The following is a 16,245-nucleotide window of genomic DNA, read 5'->3' as shown; positions in this document are numbered from 1 at the left end:
CAATCATCAGTTGGACATTATGGCTACTTGTCATGTTGTAACACCAACATATTTATTCTTGACTATTTCACAGTCACAACTACGACGTGTGTCATCCCTGAAAGAGAGAGAGAGAAAAAAAGATGAGTGTGAAGATCTATTAGCTACTCTCTCTAGGCTGTCAAATGGCAAAGTACAACCTAATGCAGCTAAATCATTTACTAAAGAAAGTAATAACAACTCAATATTAGTGCTTCTTGTAATTATCTGTATTCCAGAGAAGACCTAAACAAGATGGTGTCCCACAGTGCATTGTATACCACCAGTTTCCCTTTTGAACTGATTTTTAGAAAAGTGCATGGAGAATACAGTGCTATAAGGCCTGTTCAGAAGTAGGTATCCTTCAGGCAATACAATGGTCAACCTGAAGAAGCGGACATTACTTGCATGAGAAATGGCAATGTTGAGGCAACTAATTCAAAATATTTGGCAATTAAATTTTAATTATCCAATTTAGGGCACATGTGATTGCGAAATTGAAGACAGGCGTTCCAGTTGATGGTTTACCAAAAAGGTGCATCAAGCAGTTTGGGACGAACTTAACTGAATGCCAATGCATTCTTTAGCAGATTTTTTAGACAGATATGTAGAAAATATTGCTAGTCTTAGGATTTCTGCCAGACATGGCAATGATATCACGATTGAAATATCTGCCCTAATGCGATTAATTAAGAGCTCAATAGATATTGTATATTATTATACTATATACTCCATGCGACTAGTGGAAACCAAACACATGCCGAGAAGCCTGTAAATTCAGGTCTTACTGATGTCAGACTTTGCACTCTCATTCCGTGGCTTCAGTGGCCATTAGCGTTGTTTGTGGCTATAAAAGTACATGCTACACAATTTTGCACCATGTAAAAATGCCTTGTTTCTAATGGTTAACTATGGAGAATGCTTAACGCAAAGTTTTACGTCGGGAATGCAAATGAATTCATAACGAAATTCTCTCAAAAAAATTATGTTTCCAATGCTATGAATGGAGAAGGTGACAGGGGTGATTTTCACCCCCATAAGCACTGTAGGGAACTATCGGAACCCAGAACCACTCAAACCCTGTAAAGTGTGCTTGCTTATTGTTACACGCAAAGCATGGCTCACTGATGCCTGTCTGCGATGTTGTTCACATTGCAGTGGAAATAAAACATAACAGTAACATAAACAGGCCATGTAAATATCAACCTTCCGAACATGCATCATTGAAAACAATGTGGGCTCACTTGTCCACATTTTCGGTAGCAAGAATGACACTTGTATACTATAAAGAAACCAAGTTTTTCAGCATCAGTGTTGACTACCTTTTTAGCAGATAAATATGGCACTCGCAGCAGTGCAAGCTGCTCTTCTGACCATGCAGGAAGATCTGTGAAATGCAATGTTGCGAGACTGGGAATTTCTTTGCATCTGCATCATGACACATACAGGCATTTAAGCTGTCTGCTAATAAAAGGCTGCAAATACAAAAAAAAGTAATAGACCGACTTCACAATGCCACTGCTGCTTACGTAGCAGAAGTAGTGCTTAGCAGGCTGGAGGACAACTGTGGTAAGAAGCATGTTGTGTTTGTATCATGCCAAACCTGCTTACCCATTGAGATAAAAAGGCAGAGAGGTGAAATAAGAACACACACAGTTTAAAACAGTAGTGGGACTGAGCAGATGTACCCTCTAACTTCCCCCTAAAGTTCACTGGGAAAATCCACAACTGCATTGTCCTTACATTCCCTTGACTGTTATTTTGAACCCATGTACAGCGGGGAAGTGTGGAGGACTACCGTAATAAGCGCTATCATCAGGTATACTGTGACAGCGCCTGTCCTTGATCTTCCTACTTCCTAGTTTTGCTTTCATGCTGTAAACTTTTCAAATCAAATCAAATCAAAGTTTTATTTCATCTCTCAACAAAGAGAGAAAGGGGGTGGCAGGAAAAAGCTGCATTACTGCAGCTTGACTAAGCCCGGCCCCCTATACTATTACTACCTCTACTATACTATACTATTACTAACTCTCACTATTGTCATCACTGTGCCAATGGTTCCACTACGCATGCGCATGGTGAAATCTGTCTCTTACCAACCCTACGCCTTTTGAACAATAACTGTGATGATATAAGCACACTATCCGTATGAAACAAATATAGCTGAAACTAATTGTCGTCACAGTTGGCCACTGAAGCTGGCAATCCAATGCAGACTAAATACAAGCATGTGCAAGAGCAATGAAAAGCCAGCCGGAATTATGCCAGGCCACTAGCTCACCCAGATTTACGAGTCAAGTTCTTGGGATCCCCCTCCATCTTCTGATGTTGCCAGCCTGATCTTGGTGTTGCTTGAAGGTCGCCAACTGTCTCTTTCTGAGCGGCTGCTGCCGTAATCCCTTGAATCTCTGGCTTCTCTAGAATCTCTGGATTCTCGAGATGACTCCCTCTATTAAGGGGTGGACAAACAGAGAAAACAAAAACGGTTCAGACGTCCAGGGAAAAGTAGTGGACATAGAATGTTAAGGTCACAGTTTAGTAAGCAAGCATACTAACTTTCATCTTTAGGGCGATCTGTAAAGAGAAAGGCAGAGGAAAAGAAGCAGAAGAGAAAATGCATCTGTGTTAGTAATGCATGGAGTGGTCACAAAGTGCAGGAAAAGGATGGTGTGCTGTGGAAAACTTTGCTTGACGTCAAAAAGCCTAAATGCCATTCCACACGAAGAAAAATTAGTGAAACTCGAAATAACTTGTTCATAGGCTAGTTGGTTGGTACTAGGCAAAGCCTTTGCAGTGCAAATAAAACAGACACATCTACATTTACAACTGATTTATTGCAGTCCCTCAAAAGGCTAGAAGAAAATGTACAGTAAGATGTGCGTGTACACAGGTTTATTATGACAAATAAAAAAAGTAAAAATATGCATCTCGCTTCGATACAGGCAGATAGAACTATCACTGACAGAATCCACACCTATTTTTTTTTATATGAGAGAAAGATGCTTATTAATTGAACAAAAAAGGAAAAATCTACATATATTAAAAGGCAACCCCAGTGGTTTTTCCGGCAAGGTGCCTAGATAAGGTGAACTGTTTCGCTCCTTAATAGATAGGGCAGCAAGCTGTTGTATATAGCACTGTGGTGTTCAGGGGTCCAGGGGTCTTGGAAGGATCCAGTTGTTTAGCGTGACGACTGAGCTCTGTAGCTCAGCGAGGCAGATTCTTCGCAGTGAGGATATGCCAGGACATGTCCATAGCAGACGGTGTGCTGTGCCTGGCTTACCCGTGTCGCAAGTTCCACAGGTTGGGTCAAGCGACTTGTCCAGGTATTGGGCTCTGAATGCAGGCATGACTGCCATACTGGTGCACAGATGGTGGAGTGCCACTTGTCGCCGCCATGGAAGCCCATGTGAAAGGCTTCCAAAAGTTTGTGTGCAGCAGATTGCATTAGTGATACTTGTGTGTCTATTTGAAAGCGGGATACTGTTTTTAAGCAATTTTTTCTTTGCAGTCATGGAACGTGTATATTTTATTGTACTTTTTCTTCTGGTGGACTGTAATAAATCAGTTGTAAGTGTAGTGCTCGTAGTATCTGGTCTTTTGTTCCTTAATTTTATTTGTTTTTGTGCTACAGTGGCTTTACCAAGGAAAATTAGAAAAGCTTGTTTGCCTTTATTTCTGGCCATAGAGAGTACATTCATACAAAGAAAAGCCATTAAATATTATTTTAGTTAGGAATTAAGTATTGTGTAATTTTTTCGTAATTGGTTGTCTGAGCTACTCACTACTTAAACTTTGCTGCAGTATATAGAAAACGCTACTGTGGGCTTTGTGCTGTGTCCCATTCTTGAACTAGAGGTATCAAACTCATTGCATTAAAAATGATACATTGGGCTTTATGAGGGTTCTGCTATCGAGTTATTTGCTGCTGAAATTCTTGCTTCAACTAGTATTCTCGCAACTTACTGCGCTATTAGTCTCACACAAACATTTTTAAGCCTTCATTTCTTTCACGCACAATCCAGGAGTGGAATGCCTTGCCTGACAAGAGTCGTCTTATCAGATATGGTCACCGCATTTGAACATGCTGTGTCCACCCTTCAAATATGGTGTCATGTCTGTTATACCTTGTTATAATAATGTCTTCATGTATCTTTCTTCTAGGCAGGTGCTGTTTTGTTTTTGATGTGCTTGGGCAGTGAGAAACTTATATTGTTTGTGATTGTTTTTGCCATCACTGTATTTGATTCCCACCTGCTTGATCTTATTTAAGACCAATTCTTGCTTCAACTCATTTAGTCTGATATGCATGCTACTCATGTCTTGCTGCTCAAAAGCATATGGGAAAATATATGGTGTCCCAACTTGAATGCTTGAAATTGAAAATGCGTGAAACGTGACCGCATTGTTTTCTGAGCAACTTCACATAATCATGTACATAAGTGCATCCTCAGGAAGCTGGCTGGCCAAATTACGGTCTTTTAAGCAGTAATATCATTCAGATATATGGTGGGTGCTAGCAGTGTGATGTTAAGCCAAAATCAGGGATATGAATTCACAAGGACAATTTGTGTACGAAATTTTGTCAAGACTGTTTCACTGCGCAAATCATTAGTGCTGGTAACAAATAATGGGAGTAGAATGCATGCAAAAGGAACTGGTTATTGCTTCCACCTTCCATATTTGTCTGCATTCAAGCTCTACGCAACATTCCAATTCATGGCCCACCAGAAGCACTGAAAGTATTTGCAATATGCCTACTAGTAAAAGCTTGAAAGTTTCAATTATTAATATTTTGCTAGTATTCTGCATGGACATTGAGCCTTTGATTGGTTACACATTGGTGGGACTCCTTGCATGAAGCATATCAGCAGTGAGCGAACTTACTCATGGTTAAAAACCTGTCCACAACTGGCAGTAAGCTGCAGCGCAGTAAGTTGTCGAGCAACAATGAAACAAGGCATGAAACCTTTGTAATTTACAATTTACTTCCTCATGTGTGGAGCCTTTTTAATGAGGACGAATTCACCCCCCGAGTAAAACGCCTCAAACAAGCGACCTCAGTTTCTAATATCACACGGACATACCAGCCCTGAAAATATAGTGCAATATACTAAAAAGTGTTTTCTTACTCAAATGTTGACAGCTTATTACAAAAAAAGTCGTAGACTTCGTTCTGTATGAAAGCTGTCAACAGGCACTTTTCTCTACAGATGCAGCAAGAATGATCAGTGCCACAAACAAATGTAAGTGCTGGTTAAGTTCATAAGCAAAACATTCACATAACAGTGGTTAAAATTTCAGCTGCCATAATTCTGTGAGTGAGTCGTGCTGCTGTGGGTAGGTTTGAATAGTCGAGCAAGTCTAGAAAAGTCAAGCTCCGAGAATTAGCCAGCAAATGTATTTGTAATTCTTTTGAAATCAATTCTGTGCTAAACTGCACACAAATGAAAAATTTGTGATATTACTGGCATCGATACGAGAAGAACATAAAAATTGGAAGCTATAATCAGAAGATACAGGCAAAATTTTTCTTAGAAGTGTTCTTGTTTTTGATCCAAGATACTGAAGTTCATTCACAAAGAGCCGCATAAGTACAAGAAAGAAGCTAACTTTTCCCTTGTGAAACCTTAAATGTGGACGAGAACTAAGTACAGCTAGACCGTCTTTGAAAAGTCATCCAAAACCCCTTGCAAAAGAATACCTAACCAAACAATTTCATCTTTCTGTCAGCATGCATACTTACAGACTTGCTAGATTCTTTCTGTGTTAGGAAACAAAAGAAAAAGAAGAATGTTACCATATCTGTGAGAACAAGCAACTGTAGTACCTTGATGTGGTGCAGTAAGCATAACTTTATGTTGCTTCAACATGGTACTTATTTCTTTTTGTTATATCATATGGAAAGCACTGACAAGGTAAATCAGTAAGCGAAAGTACTTGGATAGGCATGGCTTCTCTGATTTTCTCTAGAAGGTTAGAATGCAGGGAGATAAACAGTTCCTGAGGACCATCACATGCAATCATGAGTAACGAATTAGCACTAAACAAAATTATTCTTTATTTATAGCAAAAGCAAGATGTCCATCAAACCTAACCTCATAGCATGATACCAGAACTTCTCATGAGCTACTTGAGAATGCATACAACGGACGTGATCGTGGATAAATCAGCCATGTGACATGTGACATACATCGAATCACTTTGCAGCCAGTATTTACACAGCAAAGAAAAGTCAACACATCAGGCTTAACCATTCCCTTGCTTCTCGAAGCATTGGAGATGGTACAAAAGCATTGGAATGTAGCACATACGTAGCGATCGAGCTTACATCGTAATGCTATGCATAATTTCATGCATTTCAATTCAACGAGCGACTTAACCTGTATTGGAGATGGTTGCTGTCAGACTAAGGCATTTTGCCATGAGTACCTTGGGATTTCTTGCTGAAAATTGCAATGGTGATTTGCTTTTTGGCCAAAGTGTGAATCACTTCATGGGGACCGAGTGAGCGCAGCAAATATAGGTGATGTACTATACAGTAGAACCTTGTTGATACGTTCCCATTATGTATGTTTTCTGGGCGCCAATGTTCGCAATTGAGAACACAAAAAAATGACCCAACAGAGTTACGCTCATCTTTTACTGGTTCATACGGTCCCGGAAAACACAATTTTTCGGCACCAACATTCAGTACGTCTCCAAACTGCGATCCTATGATATGTTTTCCAGCTTCTAGATCCCGTGTAAACGAGAAAATGCACGAGACACATGCAATCGAGAACAATATATAGCTGCCCGCTGCAGCAGCTTCGCCGCAATACTTGCCCACCCGTCTCACGTGGAAAGGCCGGCACACACTCAGTTTCTCATTTCAGTACCAGCAAATCTTCCACAGGGTCGTTGCACAAGGCATTCACAGCAGCCACCGCCAATCCTACTGCAATAAGCATCTTCGCCTATCTGTTTGACAGAGCGTGGTGCCATCGGAAGTGCAGCGCACGCTTTTAATAGGCGATATAACTGAAACCTGCCGCCATTCCCTGCTGCAGACTGCGATTGTTTACTTTTCCCGGCCGCTAGATCCCATGTGAACAAGCAAAGGTGCGAGGCACGTGCGATCGAGAACAGCTAGTATATAGCCGCCCCCGTCTCTCGTGAAAACGATGGCGCACTTTCTTATTCTGCTTCCAGCAAATCTACGCCCCGGTCGTGGCACGTTGCATTCACAGTTATCGCCGCCAAACATATTGCGATAAGCATCTTGGTCTATCTGCCTAGCAGCGCGTGGCTCGTAGTGCCATTGGTAGCGTACTGCATGCTTTTAGTAGGCGATAATCCAAAGACGCCACCATTCCCTGCCATAGGAGGCATGATGTGGGCATCACGTTTCGCTTCAGTGGCATCAGGCGTCGCCCACCAGCTCGATTTCGTTTCGCTTTCCCGTCGCCCTCTTAAAACACCACGCAATAGGAGCGTGCATGGTGGTTAGCTTTGGTTTTGTTTTGGAAGTTGTTTCCGTTTGTTGCACTCACAAAACTTATGTTTATCTGTCTTCTAATCTCTCAAGGGGTCACCACTAGATGCTGGCTCATCTGTTGCTCGCAGGGGTGTGATTAGATGTGTTTACAGTTGACTTGCCTGATATACAAACAATGTTGCCTTGCCTATGTTTCCTTTCATGGGACTTGTGAAAACTGCTTGGCCCTTGCTGGCAATGAGATGAAGGATTACTGCAAGTTTCATTGATTTTTCTGGCGGGCACTGAACCAACAAGCTTTCTTGCGTGTGCTCATATAAACAGTTCGATTACGCTATGGAGCATGAACATTTTCGATGACAGTAATAGTATGTTGCGTGCATTTTTCTACATCTGTGAAACATATTTATTCCAGTGTATCTACTTTTTAATTCTTATTAGTACAAGTTTTTATGCAAGCCTATCTGTATTCACGAATAAATAATGCATGTACTATACCTCACAAAATTTTTTTGTCACTTTATGGTCACTATAAAAAAATTGTGGTAAATTCTTTTCAAACTAGGCCACTGAAGACTTTAAATCTGCAATAAAATATATCGAACCTGCGAGGTCACATTTGGAGAAAAGAAGTTTACGCTCAAAGGGTTAAGAAGCATATGATACGTGACAGCATGTATTATGTAAATCACTATAATTACCCAAATTATGTATGGTAACTGCAATACAATATTAGTACTATGTAAAAATTGCCTAGGACTGCACTGAAATGTCACAGAGTGACAGCTCCTACACCTATGCTGTAAGCTTTCATGTGGCAAAAGCATTCAGGCTGCAGTATTGATTGCAGCAACAGTTCCCAATGTGATGATACTGAAACATGCATGCAGCCATCTATTACAGCTAGGCAATAACCACAGCAAGGCAAGTAACGTGACGCTAACAGTATTACTATCGATGCAGCAAAGATTTTCTTACGAGCTATGAAGAGGGCAAAAAACATGCAGTATGAAGAAACACCTAGTGGACTTCTCACCTACATGCGACACATGACAGCACCACGTGTCTAGGATTAAAAATAACAATGCACACTGCATGCTCGGTGCACATGGTCTGGCACAAATGTATAAGAGCACAAAGTTTTAGCAAAATGAAATAAAGAGAATAATAAAGCTGATGTCGCTAAACTATAGTGTTATTAGAATGTACGGGCAAGCAACACAAAGTATAATAGCATTAAGGGAACTGAGGACGAATCTACAATGACATGCCAGATTCAAGTTACCTCTCGTGGCATGCTGTTAGTCAAACCATAATGAAATGGGATATAACTAAATAATGGATATAACAATGTAAGTGGAATTCCCCTTGAAATCCTCACTGAGATCCATAGTGCATACAACTTTGTTGCATGTACTGCACTATGATTACAACAAAGTAATTCTGGCTCGCTTTTCAACTTCGGTATAATGAGGTTTTACTGAATTACACAAGGTGCAGTGCTCGGCGATTGAAATGCGGTACTCAGTGCCCATGGTTGCCTGTACTTTCTGTGCCACTGAAGAGTACTGTGTGATTGCTGGGGGACTAAATGCAGTCATAACGCGTTCACTTTCACCGTATACAAAAATGCACTAGCTCAGTGTCCCCCTACACCCACAGGTGGGGCAGGAAGTTCTGGCAGCAATACATGCCGAGTATCCTGTTTCAATCGCTGAGCACTGTACATGAATCCTCAACAACGCATTTATTACAGCTATTTTTTTGTTAATTACAACCATCCGATTTAAGCCAGATACACAGAGTGTTGATTGCTGTATGAAATAAACAAAATAATTTCTGTGGGAACTTGCAAGGTAAAGGGAGATTCATGACAGGTAAGTTGGCATCTCTTTGAATGCTGGCAAAAAAAAAACCGTTCAGTTGTCACAGAAAAGCGGTGATGCTGGGCACAATCCTTGAACCAGAATGAGTTTTCTTCAAATGCGAAGCTTTGTTTAACTATTCTTTTGCAGCTTTATGCTGCTTTCACGTGGATTCCAACCTTTTCTTTCATGAAAATGCAAACAATGAGTCTATATTCTAGATTGCTTTAGAAGACCGTATATTGTTAATAGTGAAGCAAGAAGCTAAAGAAGGAGGCCTCTATCTTTAAAGTTTACTTTACTTTAACAAAGTTCATTGCAGCAAATGCTTATGAAAAAAGCATCGGAAAATGAACTTGATGTATAAATAAGCAATGCGTTGTTCATACTTACATCTTTTTCTGCTGACTTTGACTTCTAAGAAAGAAAACAAAAACCACAAAAGCATGCTCTAATATTTCATCATGCAGCTTCAAAAACACATGAAAGGAAGAAAGTAGCAAATGACAGTGTTTCTAGAACAAACAAAAATGACAGAACTTACCATGCGTCCATGTAACATGCAAAATGATGCATGCAAGCTATTCTGAGACACAACCCAAGGCACAGATACATGTTTACGTACGATTCAGATATGCATGCTGGTTAATTACATCACCAAGAGTTTTAGTGTGAAGGTGGCAGTCGGTATACTATGTGGTTATCTGAACATCAAGGCCATTAGTTTAAAGGAAATTGATACATTCTAGAAAAACGGGACAGCTTTACAGTACCAATATGCTAGGTATAGTTACTTCACCCAATGAAGACAAATATAATCAATTATAACGGTGCAAAAGTTTGTGCAATGCTGATATGAAAAAAAAAAAAAAAGTTACTGTTGGGCGGGTTGGTCAGCTTCCAACACAGCTATTTGGGAGGAATCCTGTGTAATACAATGCACAAGAAGAACTATAAAAAGAGGACAGTACAGGGCTGGAACTTTCAACTAAAATCTTCAGTGCAAAGAGATAACACACAAATCTCTGTCAAAACTCCGTCAAAAACTCCATCAAGAACTTCGACAAACGTGAAAACCACGCACCCACCATAAGGTTAACAAGAAAACAAAAACAGAAAAATGAGAAAAAAAAACAAATAATAATAATGAACAGGGTGAGAGACATATGACAGACAACGTTCCACAATATAATGCATGATAAGGAGCTAAATGGCATCATTCAGGTATTGCAGCTCTTTATCACTGAGGCTTATGGATGCTCCTCTGATACATGAATTGTCCTGTTTAATGGTATGAAAGCCTCAAAAACTTCTTGTTTTCGAGAGACCAATAATCTTGATACCATTTCTGCGCAATGCCTCCAATGACTCGACAAGTGTATGCAGAAAGTTGTGGGAAGACTTAAGGAGTGTCCAAGGCAAACAAATCTGATAAATAGCTTACAGTTTATGAGAAACTGTTATGTTGTGTTCATGTGTTTTGCATAAGTCCTATCCACAAGTTAGCTGCACATTCCAGAAAAACACAGTGTCAATTTCAACCACTTTTAACGTCTTAATTGAGCAGTTCACAGTACTGTGAAATGCTTTCTCACTATAGAATTAAAAGAGATTGTACAGGGTTGCTTCATTAAAACTTTTTTTACTTTTGGCAATATTCGTCTGAAGACTTCAATTTGTTGAAGACTATAATTAAATGCTCCTTGACTGAGTAAGTTTTAAAATGCTACAAATCTAATTAAAATTGGCTGAATTAGTCCAGCAAAATGACTTCTGCTTTCCCATGTTAGGTTTAAGGAGCCCCTCAAGGTAAATCACCTTTTGATTACTACGTTGGAGAGATTATAATTAAAGTATAATTACTATTTCCGAGAGGATCTTTCCCGACAAAGGTCCAGGCAATTATACCCTAATTGCTTTCTGAATAAATGACTTTGCCTTTCGCTCTGAAACTACAAATCAGCAGGTCACTTACATCACTCTCCGCCTTGGGCCTGCTCAGGTTGAGCACCTCCAAAATGGATTCCGGTATGTGTGCTTTCTGTGAGGGGAAAATCAAGTTAAGAAAAAAAAGAAGGCATTAGATGGAAATCAGTTAGCGTTCCGTAAATCTTTTCATGCGTTGCAACCAAGCACCCATTTACACAGGTGCAAATCTACATTGTCGTTGGTAACATTTTTTAGGACAAAATTGTCAGGTCGCCGCACAAGACACTAAATTTTTACAGAAATGTCGCTAGGTTATGATGGCAACTTCAATGAAATGTTGTCTTTTTTTTTATGTTATAGTGTTTCTCGATATCTTCCTTATGATTTTTTTAACTATAGCTTTAAATTACCTTCTGTGAAGGTGAGGCAACGGTCAGAATGTGAGAAGGCTAAACAACCCCAACATCAACTCTCACGAATGCAATTTGCCTAAAAAAGCAGCTGTGATGCAACACAGAAGCCTCACTAATAACGTCTCTGGTATGTCTTTAGATCAAGCTATAAATGAAGGCACATATCCTCCTTGGGATAACATAGGGGTGGGGCAATGAATTTAGTCAATGTCTTTTGAAAAATTACACCAGGGTTTAGCTGGTAAACTTTATCAATGTATGGGCTATTTATGTCACTAAAATTCCATAAAGGCAAAGTTGTCGTTAAGGCGACTAAGAAATCTTTCTTGCCAAGTTACTATCACAGCTGAAACTACAATGCCACTTTGCCAGGTGGTACAAAAGTTCAAAGCTCTAAGCAGAAATGATTGAGTTCAGAGAATGCCACAAAGCAAGAATGCATGACAACTAAAACAACATGGTGGCCATCACAAAAAACACTGGCCAAAAATTCTATACACTTGAACCTCGTTACAGAGATATGTGATACTGGATATAATGAAATAATGAATATAACAAAGTAAATGAAGTTCCCTTTGAAATCCCCATAGATATCAACATACTTAAGACCTCATTTTAACTAAGTAAATTTGTCTTGCCAACAGACAGAACAAATTGAATTCCTCTCCGAAACCAAAAAATACCTGACCGTTGCATGCCAAGCATATCGCTTTCTGCGAGGTTCGGTGCAGCAGTTCGAACTCCTGTGTTCTTGCATCGAGTAACGGGAATAGTTCTCACCGTCGTGCATAGTAGTATGCAAGCAGTGTCTCACTATTGCCATCAATTTCCTTCATCCACGACTGCTGCCACTGCACTTCTCTCTCCCCCACTGCGGTGCATAGCGCAGGTTGGGCACAGTGAGAGGGAGAGGTAAGTACGATTGCGACAGCGGGTTGCTGCTTGTATGTGGCCAGTGCTTCTACATGCAGCGGTGTGGAAGACCAACCCATCCACTTGTCTATTACTGCGGCACACCGTGCAAGCTGCTGCAACTAGGCATAGCCTTCTGAGGGTGTGTTAGCACCTGTGCAGAGTCTCAAGAGGCCAAGATGTGGCCAAGTCAAGGTTGTGGAGATCAGGGTTCGCTGGCCTCAACATTCACACAGTGGAGCCACGTAAAAGCGGTGGACCGGCCTTGTTCAGATGTGTAGTCGGAGCTCCGTGTTGTGTGCCACATGCTGCACGACCACAATGGACTTTATTTGCATTGCAGCATGCTAGCTGTTCTCAACTGCGCTGCCATTTTCCTGATTTCATGACAATATGGACGAGCCGAGTGGAAAGTGGAAACAAAGGACCATCATATTGGAACAGAAGGCAGCTCTCGTCTGTCGTTAAAGGGTCAACTGCAACAAAATTTTGGGCTGTGTAAAAAGCCTAGTTTCAGACAGTGTTGATAGAAGGTGCGCTTGATTCGCCTGCACCACTGTGAACCAGTTCATGGTGGGGCATGAGATGTTCAGAAATTGTTCAACTCGACTTCAGTGGTTCAGGCACAATTTGACATTCACAGCAAATGCCGAGGTGCCAAGTTGCCGACACGATGCAGGCCTTATGTTCTGTCCATGTAATGAGTGCCGTTCACATAAGATTGTGAGGTCCCGAAGCACAGTTACAGTTGGTTTTCGATGTGTAAACAACACACTCTACATTGTGCAGACACAGCAGACACACGTAAGCAGGGTTTCAATAGCGTTGACGTCTATGTGGTCGTCTGCTATGCCGCTTCGCACCTGCATGTCTGCACCAAGTCAGTACGTTCAGCAGCAAGGGTGCAGAAAAATCGTGAACGAGCCCTGCACCTTTTGAAATGAATGGCGTGGCTCATAGGTGCCATTGCTGTGTCGCAGAAACAAATGACAGAGTACAGCACCTCGTGAAATGGTTTGGGGCGTAGGCAAATCGAACAGACATATAGAGCAGCCTCCACGCACAGCTTTAGGTCTTTTCTGGAATATGAGTCGATATGTAATAAAAAGTTTGCAAGAGGAAATGTTTTTGATATTGAAACTGAAAAAAAAAAGAAAAAAGACGCTGCCGATACTGCTTGCCACCACTGACACGTGATTATGTGCAAGTCATTGGCATAATCTCTAAGGTCAGGTGCTGCCCATGGCATGATGAGAAATCCTGGAAGTGACATGCCGGGACTTAATTTCATATTTGCTAATCACAAGGTAAACACATCATCTGCTTACGTGCTATTTAAAGGCTGCTAATAAAGAAAAATGAGACAATTAGCAGCTCTGCAGCTTTGCCAAAATTGCTTCAGTAGTATATACAACTCATTTATAACCAATTTGGCCAAAGCGAAATGAGACGGTGCCTTTAAGGCACTGTCTTGTTTACCCAACAAGAGCAGTGTATGCACTCAGGTACCTGGTGGTCGGTGAAGGCACTGACGTGCTGAACCAGTGGCTGCTGAAGGTCAGGGCTGACCTGGAACACGTTTCGCAGCTGCTCAGCGGGCAGCTGCAGAAGCACCTGCAGTGACTGTGGCTTGGTCCGTTGGCAGCACTTGATGAAGCCCTCCCATACTTTCTTCTGCTTCCACACCTGCAAGGTAAAATCAGATGCTCAGGGTTGATCTGAACGAAAACATGCCACTCTGGATACTGCACTTTCTTCATCAAGGCTTCTGCAAGTTCTTAAGATCTGAACTGGTGCAGCGTGAAAAGGACAGAAACACAAATGATGCACAGTTGGTGACTTCTCATTTTTTTTTGCTTTGGAATTACCAAAACAACTTTTTAACATGCAGACATGAGATCACACAACAATTAGAGTTGGTCAGTCAGAAACTGCATTTCTTTATCGCTAATACAGTCAAATCTCAATAATTCGAACTCGAAGGGGCTCAATAATTTGTTCGAATTAAACGGAGTTCGAATTAAAGGAAGCTCATTAAATGGAGGGCCTTTAAGCAGTGCTGCGTTATGTGGCATGTGTTCACCAAGCTGACACACGAGTGACGAGTCACAAAAGTGTGGCTTCACAGCATGCACTACCGTGAAGGCGCACTTCTAGGCAAATTTTCACTGCTGCAAATCTGCATTTCAAAGCAAAATTTGCATATAACCTGCACCCCTACTTGAACGCTAAATTCTTTGAAGTTTTTGTGCAGGTTATATGTGCAAAGATACGGTTGTTGAAACAAGAGATGAGAGGAGGAGCTGGTGTGTGGCCTCACTGCCGGGTCGGATGCTCAGATGTGCTGCCGTGTGAGTTGCCACGCTGCTGAGAGCACGGTCAGTTGCGCAGTGTGTTTGAATTACTGACCGTTCTTGCGCCTAAATACACACAATTTTGACAGGACACAGCGCCAGTTTGATTAAATCGAAAGTTTGGATCAAGTGGGTTTGAATTAACCAGAATCTGCTGTATTTAATGCTAGAGACACTCACGCAGATATTGCCAGCTTTCCTAATGTGGGCGTCTTCAGCTATACCTCTCTATCTATTTTTGTTTCTGCATGTCTTAGAAAGGTAGTCTTATCAAAGCACGAGGCACATCCACACTGGTTGCAATGGTCTACTGGACGTCCCCCAGATTCGCTCGCAACTTTAAGGTTAATCTCGCACACTCTCACATTTGTTTTGGGGCTTCAGTGAGGGCTAGTTGGCAAGACAGTGGCTTTGTTTACTGTGCAGCTTAGCTGAAAGAACTACTGACATTATTACTTCTTGTGTTGTGCTTCATTTCGCCTATGCAGCACAGCGAATCAAAACAGTCAGTACTTTAAGGAACAGCAGTTTCGATGTGCCTCAATTCACTAAACCGGCCTAAACTAGCAGAAACACACATTACGGAAGGAACTTGAAAGCAGGATTAAAATGGTTAGAAACAGGATTAAAATAGTTATCACTCTCCCCTCTTTCACACAAAAAAGCACACTGAACTTGAAAAAAAAATATTGCATTTGCTCAATTCTAACATGGTCTTCATTGTAAAATGCATTTGATCTTCACAGCCAGATATCAAAACATCGCACCAATTGTAGCAAACACCTCAATTTTTTTATACCTCAAGAAATTATAAATGTGACTGTGATAAAGATGAGTAGCTTGATTGTTCACTCAACAGATTTCGGGGAGAGAGAGAGAGAGTAATGGCAATTCGCCCTCATGTGAAAAAATAAAATTTATTGCATCGGAGCTACAGTGCACAGGGCATCACTCTCAGAGGCCTCGTTATCAATATCAGCAGCTCAGAGCATGCCATCTTTGGTGCCGTCCACGAGATTTGTGATATCGCATTTCTTAAATACCTTGCAGACTATGGCAGCCAAATTAACTTATGGAACGTAGACAATGCTACGGCAGGTCCACAGCTGCAGCAGCATGCAGGTTTGATTGAATTATATATAAATCTTTAATGCCCATGATGATAGCTTGTCACTATGAATCGCTTTTATTAGATGTCACAGACACAGCTTTGTCACTATGCTACTGGCAGCCGTGATGGCAGTCATGATGACATTGGTGCCTCGTGTTACCAT

The 16,245-nt window shown here is 41.1% G+C and overlaps 1 protein-coding gene across 6 annotated transcripts in view; it reads right to left on the bottom strand.

The window, feature by feature from the left end:
* Sym (symplekin scaffold protein) overlaps positions 1 to 16,245 on the bottom strand; it is a 44,018-nt gene that overhangs the window by 182 nt on the left and 27,591 nt on the right. Inside the window, exons 30-36 of one of the 6 annotated variants that reach the window (XM_050180406.2) lie at positions 14,127 to 14,303; positions 11,339 to 11,404; positions 9,757 to 9,780; positions 5,765 to 5,782; positions 2,575 to 2,592; positions 2,300 to 2,467; positions 25 to 97 (exon numbers count right to left, since the gene is read on the bottom strand). In XM_050180406.2, the coding sequence (XP_050036363.1) occupies positions 2,306 to 2,467; positions 2,575 to 2,592; positions 5,765 to 5,782; positions 9,757 to 9,780; positions 11,339 to 11,404; positions 14,127 to 14,303 (465 nt within the window). In that variant the 3' untranslated portion in view covers positions 25 to 97; positions 2,300 to 2,305. Of the gene's footprint in view, positions 1 to 24; positions 98 to 2,299; positions 2,468 to 2,574; positions 2,593 to 5,764; positions 5,783 to 9,756; positions 9,781 to 11,338; positions 11,405 to 14,126; positions 14,304 to 16,245 lie in introns of those variants that run through there. The other 5 variants (XM_055071859.2, XM_055071861.2, XM_055071862.2 and 2 more) reach the window with 5 other exon arrangements.

Source organism: Dermacentor andersoni, chromosome 7 (genome assembly GCF_023375885.2).
Source record: "Dermacentor andersoni chromosome 7, qqDerAnde1_hic_scaffold, whole genome shotgun sequence".
Lineage (NCBI taxonomy): Eukaryota > Metazoa > Arthropoda > Arachnida > Ixodida > Ixodidae > Dermacentor > Dermacentor andersoni.
The sequence above is the reverse complement of the archived record's forward strand: the minus strand, read 5'-3'. Positions and strand labels throughout refer to the sequence as shown.